Source organism: Triticum urartu, chromosome 6, assembly GCF_003073215.2.
Source record: "Triticum urartu cultivar G1812 chromosome 6, Tu2.1, whole genome shotgun sequence".
Lineage (NCBI taxonomy): Eukaryota > Viridiplantae > Streptophyta > Magnoliopsida > Poales > Poaceae > Triticum > Triticum urartu.
Genome location: NC_053027.1, coordinates 253,268,027 through 253,294,283, shown reverse-complemented (window position 1 = coordinate 253,294,283; position 26,257 = coordinate 253,268,027). Strand labels below are relative to the sequence as shown.

The window sequence follows — 26,257 nt, the reverse complement described above, 5'->3', positions numbered from 1 at the left end:
CACGTGCTGATGGTCCTTTTAAGGTGTTAGAGAAAATAAATGATAATGCATATAAACTTGAGCTGCCTGCAAATTTTGGGGTTAGTCCCACTTTTAACATTGCAGATTTGAAGCCTTATTTGGGTGAGGACGATGAACTTTCGTCGAGGACGACTTCATTTCAAGAAGGGGAGGATGATGAGGACATCAATACCATTGTTACACCCACAGCCCCTGCTGCTATACATACTGGACCAATTACTAGAGCTCGCGCACGCCAATTGAATTATCAGGTACTTTCGTTTCTTGGTAACGATTCTAATGTTCATGAGAATATGATGCTGCCTAAATTGGATACATTTGTCTTGCTTACAAATGAAGGGCCTAGCTTGGACAGGAAAGATGAAACTTGGAACAAGTTCAAGCGTGGAGATGATGGCATGCGCAAGGGGATCCAAAACGGAGTTACAAGTGATGATTTCAGGACTTTGAAGCCACCATAAGGAGTGCATGAAGCCTTGGACGAAATATACAAGATGCCACTTCATAAATTTTGTCCAGAGGCTATTTTAGGTGCCGCGTCACCTTATTATTGGGCCAGGCTCATGTATTTTCGAAATACTTAAGTATAGGCTGTTTTTAGAGTCCGTATGTGTGGGGAAACAAGAGTTAGGGTTGGTGTCGGACCTCTCTTCCAAGGGCCACGAAATTCCCCCCTCTTCCTCCATATATACAGCCCTTAGGGCGTCGTTTAGACTTTGGGTTTTGTTTAGATTAAAAGTTTGCCATAGCTGCAACTTCGCGTACTTCGTTTGTGTCCATCCAGAGGGGTCAGTGGATGTCCGCTCCTCAGTACCCCTACTACCATCCAGGATATTGATCGACTACCAAGCTAGGCCAAAAGCCTAAGCTTGGGGGAGTACGTGTTCTCACCTACGTTACATTCATGTTCACTTATCTCATCTGCCGGTGTTCATACTTTTTCATTGTAGCATCCATGCTTAGATTTTTTTTGATTTCTTCTTGTGTGTTTGAAAAACTTTAGAAAAACCAAAAAAATTAGTTGTAGCTAATTTACTTTCTGTGCATGCTTAGTAGTAATATTAAAAAGAAAATCCAAAAAGATTTCCTTATTCTTCTTTTGCTTGTTGGGAGCTTTCCCGTGTAAATAGTTTTTCTCGTTTTTGCCTTTCCCCTTTCATTTGCTTGTCCAAGAAAACCAAAAACTTCAAAAATATTTCAGTGTGTTTCTCTGAATTTCTTTTCTTTTTATTAGAGTCGTACCGAGGAGAAGACCACGATGAAAATGTTGAGTGACTCTCATATGAATAACTATTGATCTAATAAAGAGCCCATTTTACCTTGTCTTCTCCTGTTGAATAAAATGTTTTGCAGTTTTCAACTTAGTCCATGGCACTCTTGCAATATTATTATATTCATATCGTTCGGTCGTGCAAGTGAAAGGCAGTAATGACAATATTCGATGAACTGGCCATGGCAGAGAGAAACTGGTATGAACTCGACTTGTTCTTTTTATGTAAATATGTTTAACCTAGTATCCATGATTCAGCCCATTATGATTAAACATGTTTGCAATAACAATTAGAGATTATAGTTTCTCATGCCATGCATAAGCAGGTGGGAGTGAATAATGATTTATCTTGGATATCAACATTGCATTAAAGTGATTGTGATGTAGTATGATGATATGGTATCCTCCTCTGAATGTTCGAGTGGCTTGACTTGGCACATGTTCATGCATGTAGTTGAATCAAAACCAACATAGCCTCTATGATATTTATGTTCATGGTGATCATATCCTACTCATGCTAGTGTCCAATGTTACTTATGCATAATGCATGGTTATGATCATTGTTGCTCTCTAGCTGGCCCCTTCTCAATCTAATTGCTAGCCTTCACCTGTACTAAGTGGGAATTCTGCTTGTATATCAAAAACCTTGAACCCAAAGTTATTCCAGATGAGTCCACCATACCTACCTATATGCGGTATTACCCTGCCGTCCTAAGTAAATTTGCATGTGCCGCCTCTAAAAACTTCTAAAAAAACATCCTTTTTGTGTGACCGGATCATTCATGGAACGACAGGAGGTGGTCGGTATCTTCCATGCTAAGCGGGTTATTCTCAGGTCAAGTGTTTATTCACTCGCCATCGCACGAGAAAAGGGCGATAATAGGGATTCCCAGTCCCAAACTCAAAAATGCAAATAATTAAACAAAACTCCCCCGAGACTGTTGTTGGTTTAGACGACACCCATTGTTTTGGACAAGCCATGGAATGTGATTGTTGGTGGAGGGGGGGGGTAAGCCTTTACTTTTATCGCTTGGGAACGACCACTAGCGTGCTTAGCATGGAAGATATTGATAACTGATGGTCGTGAAGTAAATGAGAAGGGTGCATGTCTCAAAATATCATTTATCTCTGTTTTAAAAACAGTCACCGCTTCCCTGTGCGAAGGGACTATCTATGTACTTTTATGTTGTGTCATCACCTTCTAAAACAAGCGCTAGAACCTGAGAGCACAGTTGTCATGACTTATGCATTGTGTGTAGCTAATGTGGGGTACATCATGACTGGATCTTTTCTACCATGAATTACAATGTTTAGTCGCTGCTTGAACTTTGGAGGTGCTCTACATTTATGTTTTGCGGTCTCAGAAAGGGCTAGCGAGATACCACTATTGTCATATTATATCATGGTTGTTTTGACAACGTGTTGCTATTTGAGATGTCTTATTATTGCTCGCTAGCTGATTATATCATTGATATGAGTTAATATAATCTTTAAGAGTTATTGTCAGCATGGTTAGTTATAATGTTGGCTGAAAACCTGGGTGCTGCTTAAGCTTATTTATGCAAACAAGAGCAAAAGAGTTCGTAAAAGTTTTCTTTTTCACTTTCAGTTTATCAACTGAATTGCTTGAGGACAAGCAAAGGTTTAATCTTGGGGGATTTGATACGTCTCCAACGTATCTACTTTTCCTAACACTTTTCCTCTTGTTTTAGACTCTAATTTGCATGATTTGAATGAAACTAACCCCGGACTGACGCTATTTTCAGCAGAACTACCATGGTGTTGTTTTTGTGCAGAAATAAAGGTTCTCAGAATGGAACGAAACTTCGCGAGGAATTTTTATATAATAAATAAGAATTTCTGGAGCCAAGACCTGCCGGAGAGGGGCGCCTGGGTGGGCACAACCCACCAGGGCACGCCCAGGTGGGTTGTCCCCACCTGGTGGCCCCGCAGACCCTGAAACTGACGCTATAAAATCCTATTTTTCTAGAAAAAAATCAGAGAGAAAGAATTATCGCGATCCACGAGACAGAGCCGCCGTCACCTCCTATTCTTCATCGGGAGGCCAGATATGGAGTCCGTTTGGGGCTCCGGAGAGGGGGATCTTCGTTCTTCGTCATCGCCAACCCTTCTCCATCGCCAATTCCATGACGCTCCCCACCGGAAGTGAGTAATTCCTTCGTAGGCTCGCTGATCGGTGAGGAGTTGGATGAGATTCATCATGTAATCAAGTTAGTTTTGTTAGGGCCTGATCCCTAGTATCCACTATGTTCTTAGTTTGATGTTGCTATGACTTTGCCATGCTTAATGCTTGTCACTTTGGGGTCGGGTGCCATAATTTCAGATCTGAACCGTTTATGTTATCACCATTATATCTATGTTCTAGATCCGATCTTGCAAGTTATAGTCACCTACTACGTGTTATGATCCGGCAATCCCAGAGTGACAATAGTCGGGACCACTCCCGGTGATGACCGTAGTTTGAGGAGTTCGTGTATTCACTATGTGTTAATGCTTTATTCCGGTTCTCTATTAAAAGGAAGCCTTAATATCCCTTAGTTTCCAATATGGCCCCCGCTGCCATGGGAGGGTAGGACAAAATATGTCATGCAAGTTCTTTGCATAAGCACGTATGACTATTTACGGAATACATGCCTACATTATATTGACGAACTGGAGCTAGTGCCGTATCGCTCTAGGTTATAACTATCTCATGATGAATATCATGCAACAAGTCACCGATCCAATGCCTACGAATTTATCTTATATTGTTCTTGCTAAGTTACTATTGCTATCACACTTGCTACAAAATTATTGTTATCACCGTTATAGTTGTTGATGCTGCTACTATTATCAAAACTATTATACTACTTTGCTACTAATCACCTTGCTGCAGATAATTAATCTCCAGTTGTGGTTGAATTGACAACTCAGTTGCTAATACCTTCAAATATTCTTTGGCTCCCCTTGTGTCGAATCTATAAATTTGGGTTGAATACTCTACCCTCGAAGACTGTTGTGATCCCCTATACTTGTGGGTTATCACTATGCATCTCCTAGATAGATCTTGCGTGAGCGTAGGAATTTTTTTGAATTGCATGCTACGTTTTCCAACATCCATTGGATTGAATATAGATCTAATCAATTCTTCATCCCATTCTCCATTTGTCAGATCAATTAGGTCCGGTACCTTGAAGATTAAAATTTGACCCCTAGGAGTTATTATATGACAGTCTGGACTAGATGGAATCCACGGACCAGTCCAAATATTAACCTTGCTATCATCACCAATGCGCCAAATGTGGCCCCTTTTAAAAGTTTGCGGCCCTGCTACCAAACTTTGCCAAGTAAAAGAGGAGCCATTTTTTGGGCCAACCAATAATAAATTGCCATCTGGATGGTACTTAACACGCAACACCTTAGCACATAGAGAATCTGGACTAGCTATGAATCTCCAACACTGCTTAGCTAGCATGGCCAAATTAAAGGAGTGAAGGTCTCGAAACCCCATCCCTCCCATCTTCTTTGGATTACATAGCTTCCACCATGCATACCAATGCATAATTTTCTTATATCCATCCCCTCCCCACCAAAACTGTGCTATAAGATCCGTTATGTCCTTACAGACCCCCTTGGGAATATTAAACACCGACATGGCAAACACATGAATAGATTGAGCAACTGCTTTCAACAATAATTCTTCACATCCCATTGATAAAAAGCTTGGCCATCCAAACACAAATTCTTTCTCTGATTCTCTCAACAAATTTCTTGAAGCAATCACTCCTATCTACTCCTACCAGAGCCGGTAAGCCTAAATATTTATCTAAGAGTGCTTCAGTGTCAATATGTAATTCTTGATAAATTTCTGCCCTCACCACCACACCGGTATTAGGGCTAAAGAATATGCTTGATTTTGATCTACTCACCAGTTGGCCAGAGTTAGTGCAATAATCATCTAGTGCTCGTTGTAAGGAAGCTGCATTTAACATATCCACTGTCATGAGGATTAGCGAATCATCAACAAATAAAGGTGTGAGACTGATGATGCATTTCTACACACCATGAGTGTATGCGCGTGTATATGAGCGCTGACGTCTGTACTGTGTTCAAAACCCCCATCAATGCCACCAGCTTCTTCAAATTGTAGTATACTAGATAAATCTTCTACACACAGAAGAAATAAGTACGGGGATAAATGGTCTCCTTGTTGGAGGCTTCTTGTTGGTGTGACTCCTTCTATCTCTTGGGAATTATACCGATTGTGTATTTCACCGAAGAAACACAATTCATAATTAAATTCAGCCACTGGTCATCAAAACCCAACTTCAGCATCATATTCCTCAAAAGACTCATTCAACTCTGTCATATGCTTTATGCATATCCAACTTGACGTCACAGTGCCCTGGTTGCCCGTTTCTCTTGTTCTTGATTTTATGGACGCACTCATAAGCTACCAATATATTATCTATTACTAATCTACCAGACACAAAAGCACTCTGTTTTTTTTGAACGATCTCAGGCAAAATGGTCTTCAGTCGATTAGCAAGCATCTTAGAGATTATCTTGTAGATAACATTACAAAGGCTTATAGGACGAAATTGAATAATCGATTCAGGAGAATCAACTTTAGGTATCAAAACCACCACAATATTATTCCACCCCTCCGGGATCATACCCAAGTCGAGTGCGTGAAGAACTTCATGAGTAATATCGTCCAAGAAGACATGCCAATATTTTTTTTATAAAAGATAGCATGTAGCCCATCCGGCCCCGAGGCCTTAAGATCACCAATACTATCAATGACATTTTTAACCTCCACCGATGAATAAGGATTAAGCAACATCTCATTCATTTGGACAATAGCTTTTTCTTTCACTTTTGCAAGGAGGATCTCTCTCATACACCTCAGGTGAAGAGATTATTGAAATAAGAATGAATGAGAGGATTAATCGCACTTGTACCAATTAGTCGCTGGCCCATGCCATTTTCTAGACAGGAAATTTTGTTACGTTTTCTTCTGACGTATGCAAAACTATAAAAATAATCCCGTGTTGCGATTCCTAAACTTCAGCCAACTCACCGTTGATCTTCATACAAAAGAAGTATGGTACATCTATTGTAGAGCATTGGATGCGCAACAATTTTGAAGGGCTCTGCTCCGAGTAACACCTCCATGTTAGTGAAACACATAGGATGGATTTGAAAAGAAATACTCTAGGCCTCTTTTGGTTCATAGGATAGGATTATCATAAAAATAGGAATCTTGTAGGAAATGAGATGTCATGTATCTCAAATCCTATGGCCTCCTTTGGTTTTGGTTTAGAGGAATTTTATAGAAATTTTAGAGGATAGGATTCTTATAGGATTTTTTCCTTTAGAGCCCTTTGGTTCATAGGAATGGATTCCTATTCCTACATAGGATTGGTTCCTATCCTCCACATTTCATAGGAAAATAAAAAAGAGGCTAGACTCAATAGAAAAATTCCTTTGGTGTCAACCAAATCACATCTTGTTTCCTATTCTTACTCATAGGATTTGACATACATGTCATCTCATTTCCTACAAGATTCCTATTCCTATGATAATCCTATCCTATGAACCAAAAAAAGACTTTGAGTAGGAATAGGAAAACACCAAAGGAATTTTTCCATTAAGTCTAGGCTCTTTTTTATTTTCCTATGAAATGTGGAGGATAGGAACCAATCCTATGTAGGAATAGGAATCCATTCCTATGAACCAAAGGGTTCTAAAGGAAAAAATCCTATAAGAATCATATCCTCTAGAATTCCTATAAAATTCTTCTAAACCAAACCAAAGGACAAAGGAGGCCGTAGATGAACGCGTAATTTAGTTTGAGGACCTTCAGTTGTTTTGTTTTCGAGGGGAAGACCTTCAGGCTGGACGCTTTGCCGCTTTGGAAGTTTGATGAGGACGGAAGTGAATTGTCCCAACAAGTTTGAGGGGTATCGATCGTGCTAGGGATTTGAGTGGAAGATTTGATCATCGCGTTCCAGGAGAGCAGAGCGGGCTGAGCGATTCGGATCGCTCTCCACCTTCCGCCGCCGTCCCCCTTCCTCCCCCCGATCCCCAATCCAATGGTGCTGGTCCTAGCGCTGGGGGATCTGCACATCCCGCACCGTGCGCCCGACCTGCCCGCCAAGTTCAAGTCCATGCTCGTCCCGGGCAAGATCCAGCACATCATCTGCACCGGGAACCTCTGCATCAAGGTCAGTCTCCTTTTATCCCCGTGATACATGCTCGATGCCGCGTGCGCGTGATTGCTGCTGGATCGCGGTGTCTCTGGTCTGTCAAATCTGGTTGACCGACTACGACTAGTTCGTGAAGCCATGCTTATTGGTTGTTAGACAAATTTTGTTCCTTGTTCAGTTATTATTGGGTGTCGCCGTGTTGATTTTCGGACCAACGGCACCCGTCCTGGGCATGTGGACTGATTATCGATCGGCATAAGCTTGCTTGTCTGTATGATGCGGTTTTGCAGTAGACGTGTGGGGGATTTGAGCTTCGGAGGGAGTAGGCATGAGACAATAGTTTCCTCTCTTGGTTCGTTATCTACGCAGTTTTTTTTTTCATTCTGTATAAATATCACGCCTATCTCTCTGCAGGCGGTGGTAGAAATTTGTATGATCATCATGTATCTTCCCATTCTGAAAAGTACCACGCTTACTCACAGAACGATGCATGTGCTTATATAAGTTCTTACTTTTCAAGTCATGTAAACTGCAGGCTATATTATGCCCTGGACTGGTATTGAGAAACACAAGCAATAAATGTAAAACAGAAAAGGGAGGGTTCTTCTCCACAGTCCTATCTTCCCTTAACATCACGGCAGACAAGCAACCTTCGCTGCCCCTGACCTCCCACCAGCCACCACTATCCCCTCAGGAACTTAGGCCATGACATAATCTCTAAATTTAAATACAAGAAATCATATTAGAAAAACTACAAAATTGTTTTCTTTCTCTGTAGTAGACTAGTAGTCTGGTGGTCATGTTTTCTTTGATCAAAACATACATGGTATCTAAAGGGTACTGCTTACTTTTTATATTGGAGCAGCTATAATAAATTTTAGTTCCACCAATCCTGAATGTACCTTTGGCTCCAAATAATTAACTGAAATATTATTAAATCATCGTTTCTCTTTGTTCTTATTGCTCAATTATCATTAGTTTATTTATTGTCTGATTGCTTAGAGTAACTTATTTTACAAAAAAAGTATCTAAACTTATTCCCACCATGCCCAGTTTATGAAATTTTCCTGAAACTTATTGAAAGGGTAATCACAATCTCTGTTCCTTTGAAAATATGGATCAGAAAGAAGAAAGATAACATTAGTGCCCACCTAGTCTTTGAATGAGCCAGCGTGAAGATTTTTTTTACCAAGCTGCTGACAATAGTACATCTATCTCATGGAGTTTTATTATTGTTTTGCAAATTTTAATTCTCTGATGATTTTTTCTGATTGAATGATTGTTGCGCTTCGCATTTTTTGTGATGGTCCATTAACATCAAGTTTTATCTACTTGCACCTGTTTTTGCGAGCTGAAACGGTTTCCAGTTTTTTTCCCAATGAACACTTAAGGCATAGTACACCATGTATAGGTTTTAACCAATTTTATCATCATCTTATTTTTCATACCATATGCTTTCTACATGTCAATCCCAAACACATCAATTTCAAAAGTTGTATGGTATTGTTTATGTTAGTCTTGTTGCACTGTCGATGCTATATTGACCTGTAAACTGAAATGAACCAACACATTTGTCATTATGGATTGCATCCTGAGGCTATCTTGTGATTCAGACACTAATATTTTGGCTTGCCAAAAACACTAGAGTGCCACTAGAATGCCTTAATGGAACCTAGGTGTTTGGTAAGCATGTGATGCTATATCTTAATGCCTTATTAATTAATGATGAAGCAACAGGAATTTGGGTGGTTGCGTGTCAAACTAATTGAAAGCCATGGGAAAAGTAACAAAGAGAAGTCGATGTATTATTCAATAGGATTATGGATGTGAACCTGTGAAGTGTTGGGTCATGATGCTCAACATCGCAGACTATTTGTTGCTTTTCAACTATTTTGTATGACTAGTAAGCATGCACGTGCAACGCATGGCTGATCAGCATGTTATTTTATATCCTAACTGAGCTTCTTGGCACCAGCGTTTTCAAGCATGGAGTGACATTTAGTTTCCCTAGCTGCATCTGATATCATGGGGGATGGACACCACAAAAATCGAACCAAGAAAAGCAAGATAAAAAGAAGTCTTACAAGGATACAAACCCAAACTTCACAAGATAGCGAAGGCAGCCGGAGGTGAGGTGTAAGGTGGATGCGCTTCTTCGGCCGCCTTCAATAACCCAGTCGCACTCATTTGCTAGATACACTTAGCTGCACTGGATGATACAAATACATGGACTAAAGGGGCTAGTCCAATTAATTGGGACAAACCCAAGCAGATATTACCGAGTTATATCCAGACGCTGGGCAATGATGCTTATTGTAGATCTTTTATATGATGAAAGCACATGTTTCCTCAAAAAAAAAGATGAATGGACAACTTCCATTTATCATAATGGCTGTTCAGATTAGCAACTCCAAAGCCTTTACAAATCCTCATAGTGCTCAGCTCCACTAAAATAAGTTGATGCATGAGAAATAACATTGACTATTTCTTTATGGAAACAGCTAACCAACAAAAAAAATGTTTTGAAGATAACCATGTTCACAACATGATGCTCCTTCCCTCCGAGAGTCGCCACCAAGAAAGCAAATTAATTTTTTATACAAAGCTTGTTAATGCCCCGTTAGACGCCAATACTACATCAGGTTGAGAACTGCTATACCTTCTGTCTTCAACAAGTCAAAAACTTCTTCCTTGTTGCACATACCCAACAGCAGTAGCAATAATCAACTCGCCATACTTTCAACAATCACACCCAACCCTCAACTTTGCTTGTTGGATCAAAGGAGCCCTCAATATTTACCAGTAAAATGAAGACGGTTTATTATCTCTATAAGCTAGACATTAATCTATATTTTGGGGGAAACACGTTATGTGCTCTTTATCATTTTACAAGTGTAAAAATTACATTCAAAGTGAACGCAGCCCCAAATGAAAAGGAGAGGCACTTGGCACACCAGACGAGTGGTGTATGTTTCACCAGAAGCAAGATCTGCACAGTTTGCACGCCATGGCACAAACAAGTTAGACACATAAATCCAAGATGTAACCCGCAAGCAAACAATGAATTCGTTATCCAGTACATATATGAAGACACTATCTGCTAGGAATTTCCTGTGGAAAATGCGAAGACCGTCACTTCTACTTCATTACAAAGCTAATATTTGTTCCAAGGATAACAATAACTGAAATGCAATATCAGTACTACATGCCTACTATTTGTGGTTGGTAGAAAAAGCACAACTACATACTCCATTTAGGCTTCATTGTTTCCCCTCTCCTCCATGCTATATAATATGGAGTCGGAAGGCAGGAGCAAGAACTGCAAGAAAACTTGTACCTGACCTGGAAGATATTTGCCCGTTTGGTGAGAACTCAATTTTCACTGAATCCAATTCTTCAAAATCTTGCACTGATGCCTCTTGAAAAAGGCTTGATGATGCAGCACGTACAAAGCATAATTTCTAAAATGAAGTAGGATAATGGAGCGCAAGTACTGGAATTGCAACAGCATGCACGCCGCAAAGTATTCAGGCATTGCAGTGCATAAAAGGATATTAAATTGGAAAATGCAATTCAGAATAGTACATTAGTGTAACTTACTGCATGAGAGAAAAAAACAACTTGGATTTGTCAAAAGTACAGAGAATGAATAGGCAAGAGCAGTGGGGAAAGACTCACCTGTCTGCTCATAGCTTACGATGGTATGGGCATTAGTTAAAATGACAATCTAAATATTTCGATAGCTGTGAAAGAGGAGGTACACAATACATTAAGATGCGGTGGACGAGCTGATACCTGCGTTTCAAGAAACGGTAATAGTCTTGGGTTGCTGCACCCTTTATTGATCGTCCCCAAAAGAACAAGATAATACAAAAATCACAGTAGAGATATACGTTGGTCTCTGCCTAAGCATGCTAGGCATGATGCATGCATCATATTTCATATATGCAAGTGGAAAACAGTGGAAAACACCCACGTACATCTTCAACAAAAAGATGTTGCCTAGATAGAATGTTTTGCATGGCAAATCCAATACGTAAACTGCAAGCAAACAATGAAATGAGTTTGGTGATAATATCAAATTTCTATCCAGTCACCAAAATGCACAAAGAAAATCAAACGCTTCTGGCCAACTGTCATCGTTCAACTGAGTCTCGTACTGCGTGGGCGCTCGCCTGGGAAAGAAGATTAGCAGCGAGAAAGGACCGAAGGTGCAGATATGTCACTGTGAGAGAAAAAAAATAGTATTAGAGAGACAGAAAATGTACCTACAGGTTGCATTCGTATTCGACTGGTTTTGGGGTGGATCTATTGGTCCGCGTGTTCCAGAACATGGATGGTCGCACCGTCCCTTCTCCATTGGATGCAGCTGATCACCAGGCACCAGCACCAGCACCAGCACCAGCAGACGATTGACGATGGAGGCCGCCTGCCGGCATTGGCGTAATTCCAGCACATCTTGGTCCTTGGCAGCATACCAACAGGCGCGGCGGCGAGGGAGGACTGCAGGGGGAGGAGCACCTACCCAAGAACAGCAGGAACGAAACGGCAGAATCGACGGCCAACGGCATCGATACATCGGGGGCGAACCGTGACCTAAGGATACGGCGAGCAAGGGCGGAGAAAGGTAGACTTGGAAGCTTGGAGGCCAGAGAGTCGTGCGGGGAGGAGATGTAGCGGGCGGAGCAGCACACGGGACGGCGGCAGCGAAACCCTATCGCTGGTGCATGCCCCACACATTCCTCATCTCTTCTCTCCAGCTAATCCTCCCTTCTTTTGCGTGGTAACAAATCCTCCCTTTTAATTCGCCATTAATACCTGAGCAGGCCGAACCAATCCATGTGAACGCCATATTGCTGAATCGTGGGCTATGCGGCTGCATGCAGGCCACTAATCACGGGAATCAATTTATTTTTTGGTCACGCAGCGAAACATTCCGTTCGCTCGCTCGATACATGGCAGCGTTCTCGTCCGCTCTGGTAAACTGCTAATCGTACACAGGTGAGGGTTCATTTTTATGTGGACGGTTAGATATAATTAGATGGGCTGGATCGTGAGGTGGTATTTTATCTTGATTGTCCTGTATACATGTTTTCGGGTGCGCTTAGGGAAGAATATATTTGCTCGTTTAATAGTAAGTAGAGATGACTGGCTAACCATCTTTGTGAAGAAATAGTTGACTTTGTACCATTTCATGTAGTGATTTTTGTTTCCTTGTGGCTGGGTATTGCACCTATTAATAGGGTGTTAGTAATGTTTTCTTGTATGGACTGTAATTTTTTGTTTTGATAAAATATTAACTCATAAATTTCTCAACGTTCTTCTAGGAAGTTCACGACTACCTTAAAAGCCTCTGTCCTGATCTCCACATTACCAGAGGTGAATATGATGAGGATGCTCGCTACCCAGAGACTAAAACAGTTACTATTGGTCAGTTCAAGCTAGGGCTATGCCATGGCCATCAGGTTCGCTCTAAATTGATAATTTTGTTTTGCTCTTTTAATTTCTGTCATGCTCATTGTTGGAGAAAAAAATATTCATGGCCTTTTTTGGTTGTCGAAAGTCAACAGTTAATACCTTGAATTGGAGTTCTTGTTGTTGACAAATTATAAACACTTTTTTAATGCCGTACACCTCAGAAACATGGTCGAGTTTTTATCACTAGCATGTTTGTCATTTTCTCTTGTTGGCATGGTCTGTTGCTGTAATAATTATTAGGTGATGTTTTGTTCAAGAGCTGTAGTGTTAGTTCAATTGTAGTAGGATTATAGGGAGGTGGGTAATGCATGGTTGACGCAGTGGTTCAATCAGGGAAATGGTTTTAGATCCCATGTGTTCTGTTGAGGAAGTGGTATAATAAGAGTTACCGGAATCACATACCAATGTAGTGCGATTCTGGTGGGATATTGCTGAACCAATAGCTTCTTAGTGTATTGTAGTGTGGGCATTTTTTATAGGATTAATAAATAGTTAATTTAATATGAGTTCACGTATCAGAAAGATAAACGCTAAACACAATTTGCTTTTCTTCTGCCTCTCTATTATGGCAGTATAATTTGCTCTTATATTTTCAGTGAGAAATGTTTACTAACTACTAGGATCAGATCCTTAACAATTAAACATACATATCTATGCCATATGATCATAGTTGTCACTTGGAAGGTCAACTGTCTTACTATTCTCCTACCGAGTCGCACAAATTGTAACCAGCGACGATTGCTGTTACCGGCGAATTGGTTGAGATGTTGCAATCTAGATGCCGTCGTGTGTTCAAATGATCCAGGGTTCATTGAAGGACCAAAGGTGTCCTTCAAAGTTCGATGAGTGATGGACCTTATGTGGTTTAGCATTGACTTGAGTAATGGAGTGAACGAGGGTGCACACAATTTTCTTTCCACATATTTCCGCATCCAATATTTACATCCAAGCAATAGATTGATAAAAAATGTCCATGAAGTGATCTGATACCTCCTATATTAGGGATATCAAGCACACTCAGTACATTGAACTTTCACCTTTGCAGAGTCATGCATGATGCATGATACTCCCTCCGTTCCTAAATATTTGTCTTTCTAGAGATTTCAACAACTGACTACATACGGAGCAAAATGAGTGAATCTACACTCTAAAATATGTCTATATACATTCGTATGTGGTAGTCCGTTTGAAATCTCTAAAAAGACAAATATTTAGGAACGGAGGGAGTAGTTCATTGTTGGTTTGTTGTGTCTACTTTATTCACCTGCACCATATCATGCACACCACCGACAATTTTGAGTATGCCAATGTCTCTTATGTTCTACTAAAAGTCGTCTTCAAATGTAATTTGCCAACAACCTTTTTTTCTCCCAAGAAATCACAAAAGCCTTGTTTCATTGCATTGATAGAAAGGAGAGTCTGTACAAGCCCAAAGATGGGCAACACCTAGAGAATACTACCCGACGGTCATAGTTGCTAGGCAAGGTAAATGCTGGAAGCAAAGCCACCAGACCCCTCGCACTTGTCAGTGGCCATTGCCTGCCCTCTGTATTGAATGTGTCAAGTAGGTGTGTCAAGTTGAGCCACACCTTGTCGAAGATGATCGCGTTTTGACCAAGGTCCGAAACACCTAGGCGGTTTGTCAAGTCTTTCGGGTCTTCTTTTGCATGCCCAGGACTACTGCAAAGGCATGGTGGCCAGGACCAACTTGACCAAGGTGAGGCGCCCCGCCTTTGCCATCATGGATGCCCAGGCGGTTTGCGATCATGTCTTCCAAAGGTTGGAAAGCCTTACACGAGGACTTCCTGAGCCTGAGTGGGATCCTGAGGTACTTATTCAGGAAAGGAGCTAGCTGACACTCCATCACCGATTTCTTCTCCAAGGCCTCCTCCTAACACCTAACGGGGGACACCGAACATTTGGCAAAGTTGGTGTGCAACCCCGAAGCGTGCGCATGCAAGCTACGGACAATGAACAACTTCACCCTATCCGTGTGGTAGAAGATGACAACATCGTCCGCGTACAGGGAGATGGAGTTGTCAGGACGCGTGTTGCTAGGCAACGGAGCAATCCGAACTCTCTTATAACCTAGCAAAAAACCTGTTGAGAGTGTCTATCACCAACACAAACAACATAGGGGAGAGCGGGTTCCCCTGCTACATGCCCCTATGATGCCAGACCAGAGGCCCTGGTTCACCATTGAGTATCACTCCTGTGCTATCAGTGGACAGGAGTATGGCAATCCACTCAGGGAAGCGCTGGCCTAAGCCTACCTGCTGAAGTACCTCAAATAGAGCCCACAACACCGAGCTGAATGCATGAGCGATATCCAACTTGAGCATGGCACGCGACTCACCCATCTGCTGCGCCATGCAGATATCTTGCCGTCTGCTGAACCAACATGAAATTATCATGAATGCAACATTTCTTGATGACCGTGCATTGGTTCTCCTCAACCAAGCCCCCCAATCTAGGAGGCAACCTGCTAGCCAACGTCTTGGCCACCACTTTGGCAAAGATGTGTATGAAGCTGATGGGGTGGTAGTCCCGAAGGGTCGATGGATCTGATGTCTTGGGCAACTGGATTAGCAGGGCTTGGTTTAGACCATGGAAACCCTGCCCACGCAACGAGTGCAACTTGGTGAAGGCTACCATGCATCATCCTTCACGGTTCCCACAACAAGATCGCAGGACCTCCACAGTGAATCTGTCTGGCCCTGACGCCTACCCCCGCAACAGCTGACAAACCACCTCCTAAGCTTCCTCGTTAATGGGGTCGTCGAGGCTGGCCAAGTTCTCCAAGCATGACCCTGGTAATTCTAGGTTCAGTGAGAACTCGCAGCCCTCATTTGTGCCAAGAAGCATGTTGAAGTGATCGAAGTTAGCCTTGGCCATAGTCGCGTGGTTAGAAACCACCGCTTCGTCGGCAACAAGGCTGTGGATCACTTGCTTTTGCTTTTTGTAGGAGGTTGGTGTCACCCTCAGCCAACCAGGCAATCTTCCAACGTTGCCTAGCCATGATGCAAAGCGAGTCCTAGGTAGGCGTGCTTCAGCCTAGCACGCAACTGGCGCTCAAGCTCCGAGAGCTGCCTCAACTCCATGGTAACATCGAAGCGGAAGATGAGCTCCCTGGCCAGCACAAGTGGTAGTTTGATACTACCCATCTGCTTGTCGTTCCAACTCCTCAACTGAAGAGTTTTGTTCTTAAGCCGCATGGCGAGGCGTCAAAACTGGTCGGGCTCATCGATCGCGGCCGCCCAACCCTCAACAACCGTCTTGTTGAATACAGGCTCCTTGGCCCCACAAGTCTCGAACTAGAAACGTCCTCTACAGGGAGGCCATGGTGTGCAATCCAGAAGGGGTAGTGGTCGGAGATAAAGGTGGGGAGACAGCGAGGCGAACAATTTGGGTGGAGCTCCTCCTAGTTCATCGTGCTCAAGCTTGACCAACACGGGAGCACCACACTCGTTAGACCACGTGTAGCGTTGACCATGAAGGTACAACTCTTTGAGCTCGCAAAATCATTTAGGTAGCAGCGCCCCTTGTGCGGCGGTGGAGGTTGTTACGTCCTCGTCGTGGTGGGTCATATTGAAGTCACTTCAAAGTACCCAAGGGCCCGGATGTATAGCTCTCACCTCTCGCATTTTGTTGAGGAAGACAATCTTGTCTGCATGCACTTGTGGTCCTTGAGACGCAAGTCAACCACCAATAATCCACTACGGCGCGAGACACAAGAGCTGTAAGAGCAACTCCAACGCGCCGACCCAAACGGACAACAAGTGGACTGGACCCAAACGGACGCACGCTTTGTCCGTTTGGGTCGGCCAGGCGGATGTGCGCGTCCGCTTTTTGATTTGGGTCGGCTGGTGTGCCCAATGGAAGGCATACCCAATTTTGCCCATGTGTCCGAAATAAATTTAATAAAATACTATAATTAAAATAAATGGCCAGTCAACCGCCGACCAAAGTCCTCTTAAACACTACTAGCACACATGCCCGTGCGTTGCCATGGGAGAAAAGTAAGTTGTCCATATCCTTGTGTAGGTGATGAGTGCCAATGGGTTGAGTGAGGCGAGATTCCAGCCTTCGGCACAAGATTTGTCCGATATCCTAGGGTGTCATTTGCACATGTTTCCCCGATTGGCGAGCATGACGACAATGCCAATGATCTAGGAGGACAGTCCGACCTGGAAATCACGAGCTCCTCCTCATCACCCAAAACACATCCCGATGTACCTTCTATTCAAGGTGGCTCGTCGGATCATAGTTGTCAGCTCTCAATCTAGAGCAAGGACACCATGGTGAGCTCGCCACACACTTGGAGCGGCTCCACCCTTCACATTCATTGGTCAATGTCATTGTCGATTGGGGGAAATCCATGAGAACTCGGCCATCTCATTTCCTCTTTCATCGCATCCCACATAAACCACAACTTCAAAATTGTAGTATTGTGGAGATTTTATAACTCAGTAGTGGTATAGACATGGTACCACAAAAATATTATAGAAGAAGCTTTTTATGCAGCTATGACAACATTACAGTAAGGTGGTCACTTCATAATTAAAGTGCCCAACTAATGAAAGTTTTTTCACAACCAAAAGCACCGGCAATAGCACATGTTCCTCCAAAACTAAGGGGAACAATGCATCAAGCACACGCTGGAACCATTTCAAAACAGGTAAGACTAATTTAATGACGCTGGAACCATTTCAAAACAGGTAAGACTAATTTAATGACGTCGAACGGAAATGAAAAACCAACACCTGAGGATGGTTGCTTATGTAAGAACAGAAACGATGAAAAACAAAAGAATAAACCATTTTCATAAATTTCCTAATACATGCAGATGAATAAAAGTTGGAAGGCCCAAACGGCATGCGTCAGGTGCAAAGGAAAAATAACCCACAAATACACATGCATCCTAGATGAAAGTGAATGCAAAAACATGAGGTGCAGCCGAAACCATCAACCAGATAAAGGAATAATCATAATATGCTTTATGGAATAATCTGGAGCCTGGACATGTTTATCATTGATCCAGACTAATCTCAAATGTGAATTTTTAGCTTATAAATACATGGTTGAATGACCACAGCAATTTTTTGACAGGAGGCAGTTTAGTGAAATATAATTGTTCATCTGCAGAGAAAGCTTGTCTGCTCATGCATTGAATGTATAAAGGTAAGTTTTCTTTTTTGGTGTGTGAGGGACTATGAACCGGTAAGTAGTTTGTGCATTCCTTCTGCTCGTCTAGCTGATAAGGAATTCCCTGTAGTCATTTTGCTACAGTAGACATGCAATGTAAAACCCCATGATTGTCAGCCGGGTTTGAAAGCTGTATGGCAGTCAATCTAACAGAATCTAAATGCAACTTGATTTGGCAGCTTAAAACCTCATTAAGTTCACTTACATGTATGTGGTGAACTTGCCATATAAAATTCTAAAGAAAAATTTGACCTTGTAAATCTCTAATATTACATGTATGTGGTGAAAGTCAGACCTCGTAAGAACCAAGCACAAAACTGGTAAGCAGATACAGAGGTTGCTGCATATTTTTCCATAAATGATGGTCACACCAACTTACTTATGGGATAGACATCTGAATAAAGAGGCTCCGGTGGTGACTGGTGACGCACTTAATAGCACGGGACATTTAGTATCGACTAAGCTAGCTCTGAAGACGGCATTAAACTAAACACCATACATGGTTGCTATGGTTGAGCATGAGAGAAAAAAAGGTGAGGGGATCAGGTTCTTGTTCTCACTATTGACCATTCATGGTAGCACTTGATGCACATATCATGGCTGAAGTTGGGCAGCACAACCCCTGCTGTTTTTTAACTCCACGCAGACCTCACACTCCTTGTCTGTCAGCGTCAATCTCGGAGACCGACCTCTTGCTCGCCACTAACTCCGAGCAAACTGCCCTCTGCTTGTCGCACCCCTTCGTTGCAGTCGCATGAGGGGAAAAAAATGTCACAGCTATAGACAGACAATGGGCATCAGTATCATAGGTCCAAACTCCAAACTGCAACATAAAGCTGCACAATTACCACAAGAACACAAGTGCAGTGACCACAATATGCCACCAATTCTTGAATCAAACCCCACAAACACAAAGATTGAGCCTTGTAGCTGAGGATCCGAGGAGGCTGAGTGCGGCAGTGAGATTGCAGACCGTTCACTGAGTGGAGGAAGAGGAAGCAGTTTGCGTCGAGGCTATAGGACATCGGCATCTGCACAATACGCCTGTCATAGTCCCTCGAGTAGTCGGAGACGCGACGTTAACAATGCTGGCATGCTGGATGTCGGCCTTGATCACCTTGAGAGATTCCCTGAACGACCTCAGTGTAGCGGAGGGCACCGCCACCATCTCTCCCGCTCTCTTCCTCCGCAGCCACGACGCACTGCACTGCACTCATGGCCACCATCCGAGCTGATTCTGCGCGCGCGGCCCAGCTGGCGGACGACTGCAGGGGGTCAACGCGGGCAAGCATCTTCTCCCGAGACGAACGAGGTGGCCATGGCCAATCTTGTGCGTCGCGGGGCAACGACAGGCGGTGGCGGCAGCTCCTCCGCGTGGACGTGGCCGTCGGCGGACAGATGGAGGCGGCCTTCCTCCTCCCGCGCGAGCACGGCGGCCGCCTTGTCGTCCTCCTCGCGTCCGCAGCCATCTCCGGTGCCGGGCACGTGGGGAGCCGATGGCGACGGGGAACCTTAGCAGCGGGAATTGACCTGGCAGGGAGTGGGGGAGGGCAGGGGGAGGTGTTTTATTTGTAGGTATAGAATTAAACATTAAAAAAACATAAGCGCCCGCACGCTGCCCTAGTTGTCCGCCTTGTCCTTGCCCTTGCCATTGTCGTCGTTGCCGGTGAGGTCAATGAAGACGGGAGGTGGCCCAACCCACTCAAACGCGGCTTGATAGGCCGCCAGGGCAGCCTCCTTCGGCGTCTGCTGCGGTGGCGGCATTGCAGCGAGGCGGGCCGCAGGCACGCTATTCCTCCTTCTCGCGCTCCCTCTGCATGCGCCGCTCACCGTCGGCGCTCTCCTCCGTCAGCGCACGTTGCGTCCAATGTTCGAGGCACGCGGCCTCCTGTGCCGGTATCGCGCAGAGCCAAACGGAGGGGTGGGGGGGGGGCTGACCCACTCGCGCAGCTGTCCGGTCCAGACGCGGCGGTTGGTTAGCTCGGCCTTAGGGGGGGGGGGGGAGGGGGTGAGTCTTGGCAGCGACGGCGGCACCACGCAGTCGTTGGCCGCAGAGAGGGCGAGGGCCCCCGCTGGCCTCGCATGGTAGTCCGCCTCCGCCTTGCGCCACTCCTCGATGGAGGTCTGCATGGCCGCTGCCAGCGCCGCCTGGTAGGTAGCCTCCTCCTCTGGCTTGACGATTAGGGTAGGCGGGGGTTGGTGTGGTGGTGCTGCACGCCATGACGCCGTTGCACCTCGTGCTCGAGGGCAAACCAGACCTCCCAATGGGGAGAGTCCGACGCGTACTCCAGCATTCGTCGCTGCTCCGGCGTGAGCAGCTCCCGGCGCCTATGCATCGGAATCCGCTGCGGACCCAGATGCCAGTAGTGCGGTAGCGTCACGTCCGGGTACGGCAGCGGCTGCCTGAACTCCCAGTGCCTGAGGCAGACAAAGTGGAAGTGCATGAGGCCGCCCCCCCCCCCCCCCCCCCCCCCCCCCCCGAGGGCCCCCCCCCCCCCCCCCCCACACGCGTGGATTAAAAAAGGACACCCCCATATCTTCCAGTCGCTGATGCGTGGGCCCGTGTTAAATACGACCGCATCTGCTGACATGTGGGGCCGCGGCGCACACCAAGGGGACGTGCGGCGCGTCTGCGCCGAAATAGGTCGGCGCAGACACGAAGCAGACGCATTTTGGGTTTGGGTCGGTGCGTTGGGCCTGCGTTTTTGTCCGCGGCGACCCAAACGGACATTGGTGGATGAAATGGGTCGCCCGGTTGGAGTTGCTCTAATGCAATTGCTCAACCAACCGCGTGACTTGTCCAAGCCACCAAGATGCTGCCCCTCGTTTCGACAGCCGGCAAGAAGAAACAATCATCAATCCACGCCCAAGCCTTCTATTAGCAAATTATGGACGTGGGGTGGGGAGATGAGAGGTGGCCGCTGGAGTCAGAGTGGACGCTGGTGCCGGTGTTGCGGCCAGCGTGGGAGCGGGAGGGGAGGAGGAGGTCGCTACCTAGCAGCAGGGGCGGAATTGGGCCTATGGCAACTGGGGCTATAGCCCCAGGCGTGGCCCAACCCGTGTTGTAACACCCAGGATAAATTCTGGATATTTGTAGCTCTAAAGAGGCCTAGCCCCATACGTGAATGCCCAGCCCCAGGCCTCAACAGCTCAGCCCATCTACCTTCTCACGTTCTCAGCCCAACTGAGATCTCCATCGCTAGGAACCCACACGAAGCCAGGTTGGTCTGTTGTGATCCTTTCGCCCACTGCACGGATGCGATCGGTCACGCGCCTGTAGCATCCCCATTGGCTTGTTTCCTGCGCCGCCGCCCCAGGCGTTCCCCCTCGACAGATGGGACGATCCAGACCTGCGCAGCTGCACCTGATGCTCGTCGCTTCGTCGGAGCGGCCCTCCTTCAGGCTTCAAGCCTCCTGTTCGGCTCCATCTCCACAACCATCTGAACAGGCAATCTCTAGTGTTGTATCAGCTATTCTTTTTCTAGTGTTGTATCAGACATATCAGAGGGAGTATCACCGGAAACCAATGAATCTCTCTATCCCCAAAAAATAGCTGAGTCCACAACAGAAATCTGAAGCCAATGAATTGTTGATTGTACTATTACTTTAGTCAATTTTGCTATATTATTACCCATTTGCAATGATGCACTTTGTTAAATTGATGAAATCAGTACGAAATTTGTTCTTGTGGTAATAATGAATTCATATTTTGTTTTGAATGTGAATTTGTGGCGTATTTCTAGGATGCACTAATATGTGTGGTATTTGGTGTTATTTAAAACCGTTTAGTTTTAGCCCTAGGCTTTGAGAAATCCTGGCTCTGCCTCTGCCTAGCAGGAGGGCTCCTCTATCTTGGAACAAGTAGCTCTTGAATTTTGATAGACCAATGTGATATTATTCTAGTAAAATTGTCTTTCATGTTGTCGGTACCAATACTTACTTCCATCTTGGGATTGTGCGCTTTGTTAATGATTGTCACTGGAATATTTTTCCTAACCATTTCAACTCTGATGACCATCATCAGGTTGTTCCATGGGGCGACCTGGACTCCCTAGCGATGCTCCAGAGGCAGCTGGATGTGGACATCCTCGTCACCGGGCACACCCATCAGTTCAAGGCCTACAAGCACGAGGGGGGTGTCGTCATCAACCCTGGCTCAGGCACGGGCGCCCACAGCAGCATCACATATGACGTCAACCCGAGCTTTGTGCTCATGGACATCGATGGCCTCCGTGTTGTTGTCTACGTGTACGAGCTCATTGACGGCGAGGTGAAGGTTGACAAGATCGACTTCAAGAAGACCGCCACGATGCATGGCTGATGGTGCTTACGCATGACAGAAATCTGATCCTGTTTGTTCTTACCCCCCACCCCCACTCCACACCACACCACCACCACCACAATTTCCCCGACCTGGAGCTCTTTTTCCTTTGTACCCTTCTGCTCGATATGAAAAACTAGAGCTGTGTATACATATTAGTGAATGGGATATGCGTGATATGATTCCAACTCGCTCACAAACTGAAACGGTTTGTCAAGGAGGCGTCCCCCCTCATGTATCTCTCACTCAGTATGGTGACCGGCTGAATAGCAGCTGGCGCTGGCGTTTCTTTAGTGTTAATCTCAGCAGGTCGCTGGATCGATGGAAAGCCCAGTGTCTACCCTGGACGTTGTGTGTGTGAACTCACCTGGTGCCGCCTAATTACTGCTTTGTTGACGTGTTTCCTTATCCATGTATGAGATTTTTGTAATAACGGTGCTCTGGGCCGGAGCAACTTAGATGGATTCTCTGCCTTTAGGTAGTCGGTTCCCTTCCCTTTTGTCCTAGGAGGACTTTGAATCTTTGTAGGTGCTTGTGGTTATGTTTTTCAGGCTTCTTTCTGAATGAAGCCGGGGAGCTCTCCTTTTTTATCTTTTTTTTTTGGACGTGATAAGTGCTGAACGTGTGGGCTGAAAGACGCCACGTCAGTCTTTTATCACTTTTTTTTTATTTCATGCATGAATGTAAAGAGGGACAAAAAATATGCCGACGAAAATCTATTGGGGTTTTCAGTTTTTAAGATATTTTATCTCTTCGACTGAAAATCTGTTTACACCATTAAATCCGACTGAAAATCTATTTTCACCTTTAAATTCGCCGTGGCAAGATCTTCAAAACTAGATCTCATATTGATATATTTTGATGATAAATTTTTTGGTCAAAAGTTATCACGTCTACAGTGCTAAAATTGTCATGGTGTCTACACTAAAGTTGTCATGATATGCTTCAACTATTTTTAGGTTTTAAATTAAATTTTAACACATTACAAAATTCCTAGGTTTTAAATTAAATTTTTATACGTTACAGAAAATAATGAATTTTGCCATGGTCGAAGAAGGTAAAGTGTAGACTACATTTGCACTAATCTCATAAAAGCTAAAAAGTGCCAAGATCAAACAAAAAATAATTCTTTTCCATCATTTTACCATGTTGCAAAAAAATAAAACAAACAATTGTCATGGTGTGAAAAAAAGGAAACTAAAAATTGCCATGATGAATTAGTAAAATTTGCCATGATCCTTGAACTAATTTTAACATGGTTCATAATTAAACAAATCCATCGTCAATTACTCAAAAAAGCCATGTTCAAATGACTAGAAGTTGCCATGAACCATAAACCAAAATTGGCATGGTGAATCACTAGAAATTGCCATGATCCATGCACAAAATTTGCCATGGTTCAAAAAATAATAATTTGCCATGGTCAAATTACTAAAATTGCCATGATTTATAAACTAAAATTGCGATAATGAATTACTAATAATTGCCATGTTCCATAAAGTAAATTTGTCACGGGTAATTACTAAAATTACCATGATCAATTACTAAAATCTGCCATGGTGAATTACTAAAGAATTTCCATGATCCATGAAGTAAAAGTTTGCCATGGTTCATAAATAAATATTCCAACACTTGTCGCAGCAACACATGTTTACCTGCCATGATCCATTGTGTTTTGCGGACCTAGTGATGATATCCCTTATCGTTGGTGTCTTGGTTGGCTGAGGATTACAGATTAATCGGACATCGGATGATTAATCAATTTTATTGGTTGACTATTAATGAATCATTTTTTTTACAAATCCTAGGTTTTCGGCACTAAAATATGATATATTCAACATAAAAACAATATCGGACAAAAGTGTTACCTTGATTCCTTACCTTTGAGTGCTGGTACAATGACAAAAAAATAGGATAGTTGTACATATCACACAACTAGGCCACAAAACACAAATAAACATAGTTCTTGCACACATAGTGCTAGAAATAGGCTCGATTTATCGCTATATTCCCTATAATTGCTTGTGAGAGCGATAAATTAGCCCAAAAGATAAATGGTGCCGATTTTTTAAACAGTGGCAAGAAAACACCATAATTTGCCATGACAAAATAAATATTAGATTTGCCCTGGACACAAAAAGGAAAAGAGTTTGCCATGGGTAGATAGAAAAAAATTGTCGTGGTCCGTATAGTAGATTTGCCTTGGACACAAAAGAAAGAGTCATCGTCGGCGCAGCATCGCGCCGCCGACAACCGCTCCACTCGAGCCACACCTCCTTCTCCACTGTCGCCGCATATCGAGATGCACCCGAGAATCACCTCGACGTATCCTTGTCCCAGGAGCCCGCCATGCTGCATATCACCTCCCCCCTAGCCGGATATCTGCTTCGGGTCCACGTGCCATAGCCGCGGCTCACCGGGACCCTCGCCCCGATGAGTGAAAAGTAGTTGAAATACAATGTTAGCTTTAAAACTAGAAGCAAAGTAGGTGGAACATATCATGGTAATTTAGTGTAAACACCATGGCAATTTTAGTGATATAGACATGGTAACTTTTGACCCCCAAAAAGTCATCGAAACATATCAATATATGATCTAGTTTTGAAGATCTCATCGCAGTGGATTTAATGGTGGAAACGGAATTTTAATCTTATTTTTTATTTAAGAGATAAAATATTTTAAAATTTAAAAGAACGAAAAGATTCATATTGACATCATCTTTTTTGTCCTTGTATGCATGCATGTGTGGAAAGAAAAAGAAAATGTGTGGACCGAACCCTTAGGTGCCACACGTGTGGCACTTATCGTTTGTCCTTTTTATGTTTCCAAGAGAGTTATAAAATCCATTGATTAGAAAAGGGTATTACAAAAACGCTCCAAAATAAGAAATGTATCATATAAACGCCAAAAAAGTGATGAGAAAAGGTTTGCTCGGTTTATCGAGGAAAACCGAGCGAAAACCTAAACATCGCCTAGCTAGACTAGGCCTAAAGTACCACAATACATACAAAATGTTGGCTGACTAACACCCATAAGCCGTACTAGCCACTCGAGTGCCTTTGCCGCTACCAGAGTGCACATTGAAACTGTCGTATTAAATTGTGCTGCCACAAGTATATCCACAAACCTCGACGCTATTGAAGAGAAATGTATGTTTGATATAGCGAACCTAGCATGCCCTGATCCCATGAGGTTGGCTAACATAATTTGCCTGACACTCCTTTTATGTGGAGGGTGCTCTTGTTTAGAAAAGGTATTTTGAACAATTGGCAAGATTTTTGGGTTTGCTCTTCAGGGAAAACATGAGGGTTGAATTAATCCTTATTTTAAGATTAAAATAAATGAAAACTAATTCTTACGAGATGCTGATGATGCACAATCAATTAGTCTTAGTCAGCCTACACATGGTCGATTAGTTCTAGTCAGCCCACAGATGGCCGACAGGATCTCTATTAGTGGCCGATAGGTCTGTCGGTGACCAGAAGGCTGTTAGGATGCCAATCGGCCGGCAGCAAGCCGACTGGGGTCCAATCGGCTACCTCTAGGCCGACTGGATCCAACCGGTCAGCAGCTAGCGGATGGTGTATTATCTTTGGAAATTATGTATCCGACGAAATATTTATGCAAATTAATAAAAAATGTATTATTTTTAAAAAATAGCGATAGTCTGGGCATCTCCAAGGCGGACCCGTAAACCTCCCATAACTGTTCGGACAGCACTGTCCGGACTGCGGAAGCCATCCAACACGA

At 43.9% G+C, this 26,257-nt stretch overlaps 1 protein-coding gene across 1 annotated transcript; it reads left to right on the top strand.

The window, feature by feature from the left end:
• Positions 1 to 7,207: 7,207 nt before the first annotated feature.
• On the top strand, positions 7,208 to 22,988 carry LOC125513039 (vacuolar protein sorting-associated protein 29). The gene is made up of 3 exons (XM_048678078.1): positions 7,208 to 7,521; positions 12,831 to 12,968; positions 22,211 to 22,988. The coding sequence occupies exons 1-3, from the start codon at positions 7,390 to 7,392 to the stop codon at positions 22,505 to 22,507; spliced, it is 567 nt and encodes a 188-aa protein (XP_048534035.1). The 5' UTR covers positions 7,208 to 7,389; the 3' UTR covers positions 22,508 to 22,988.
• The last annotated feature ends 3,269 nt before the right edge of the window (positions 22,989 to 26,257 follow it).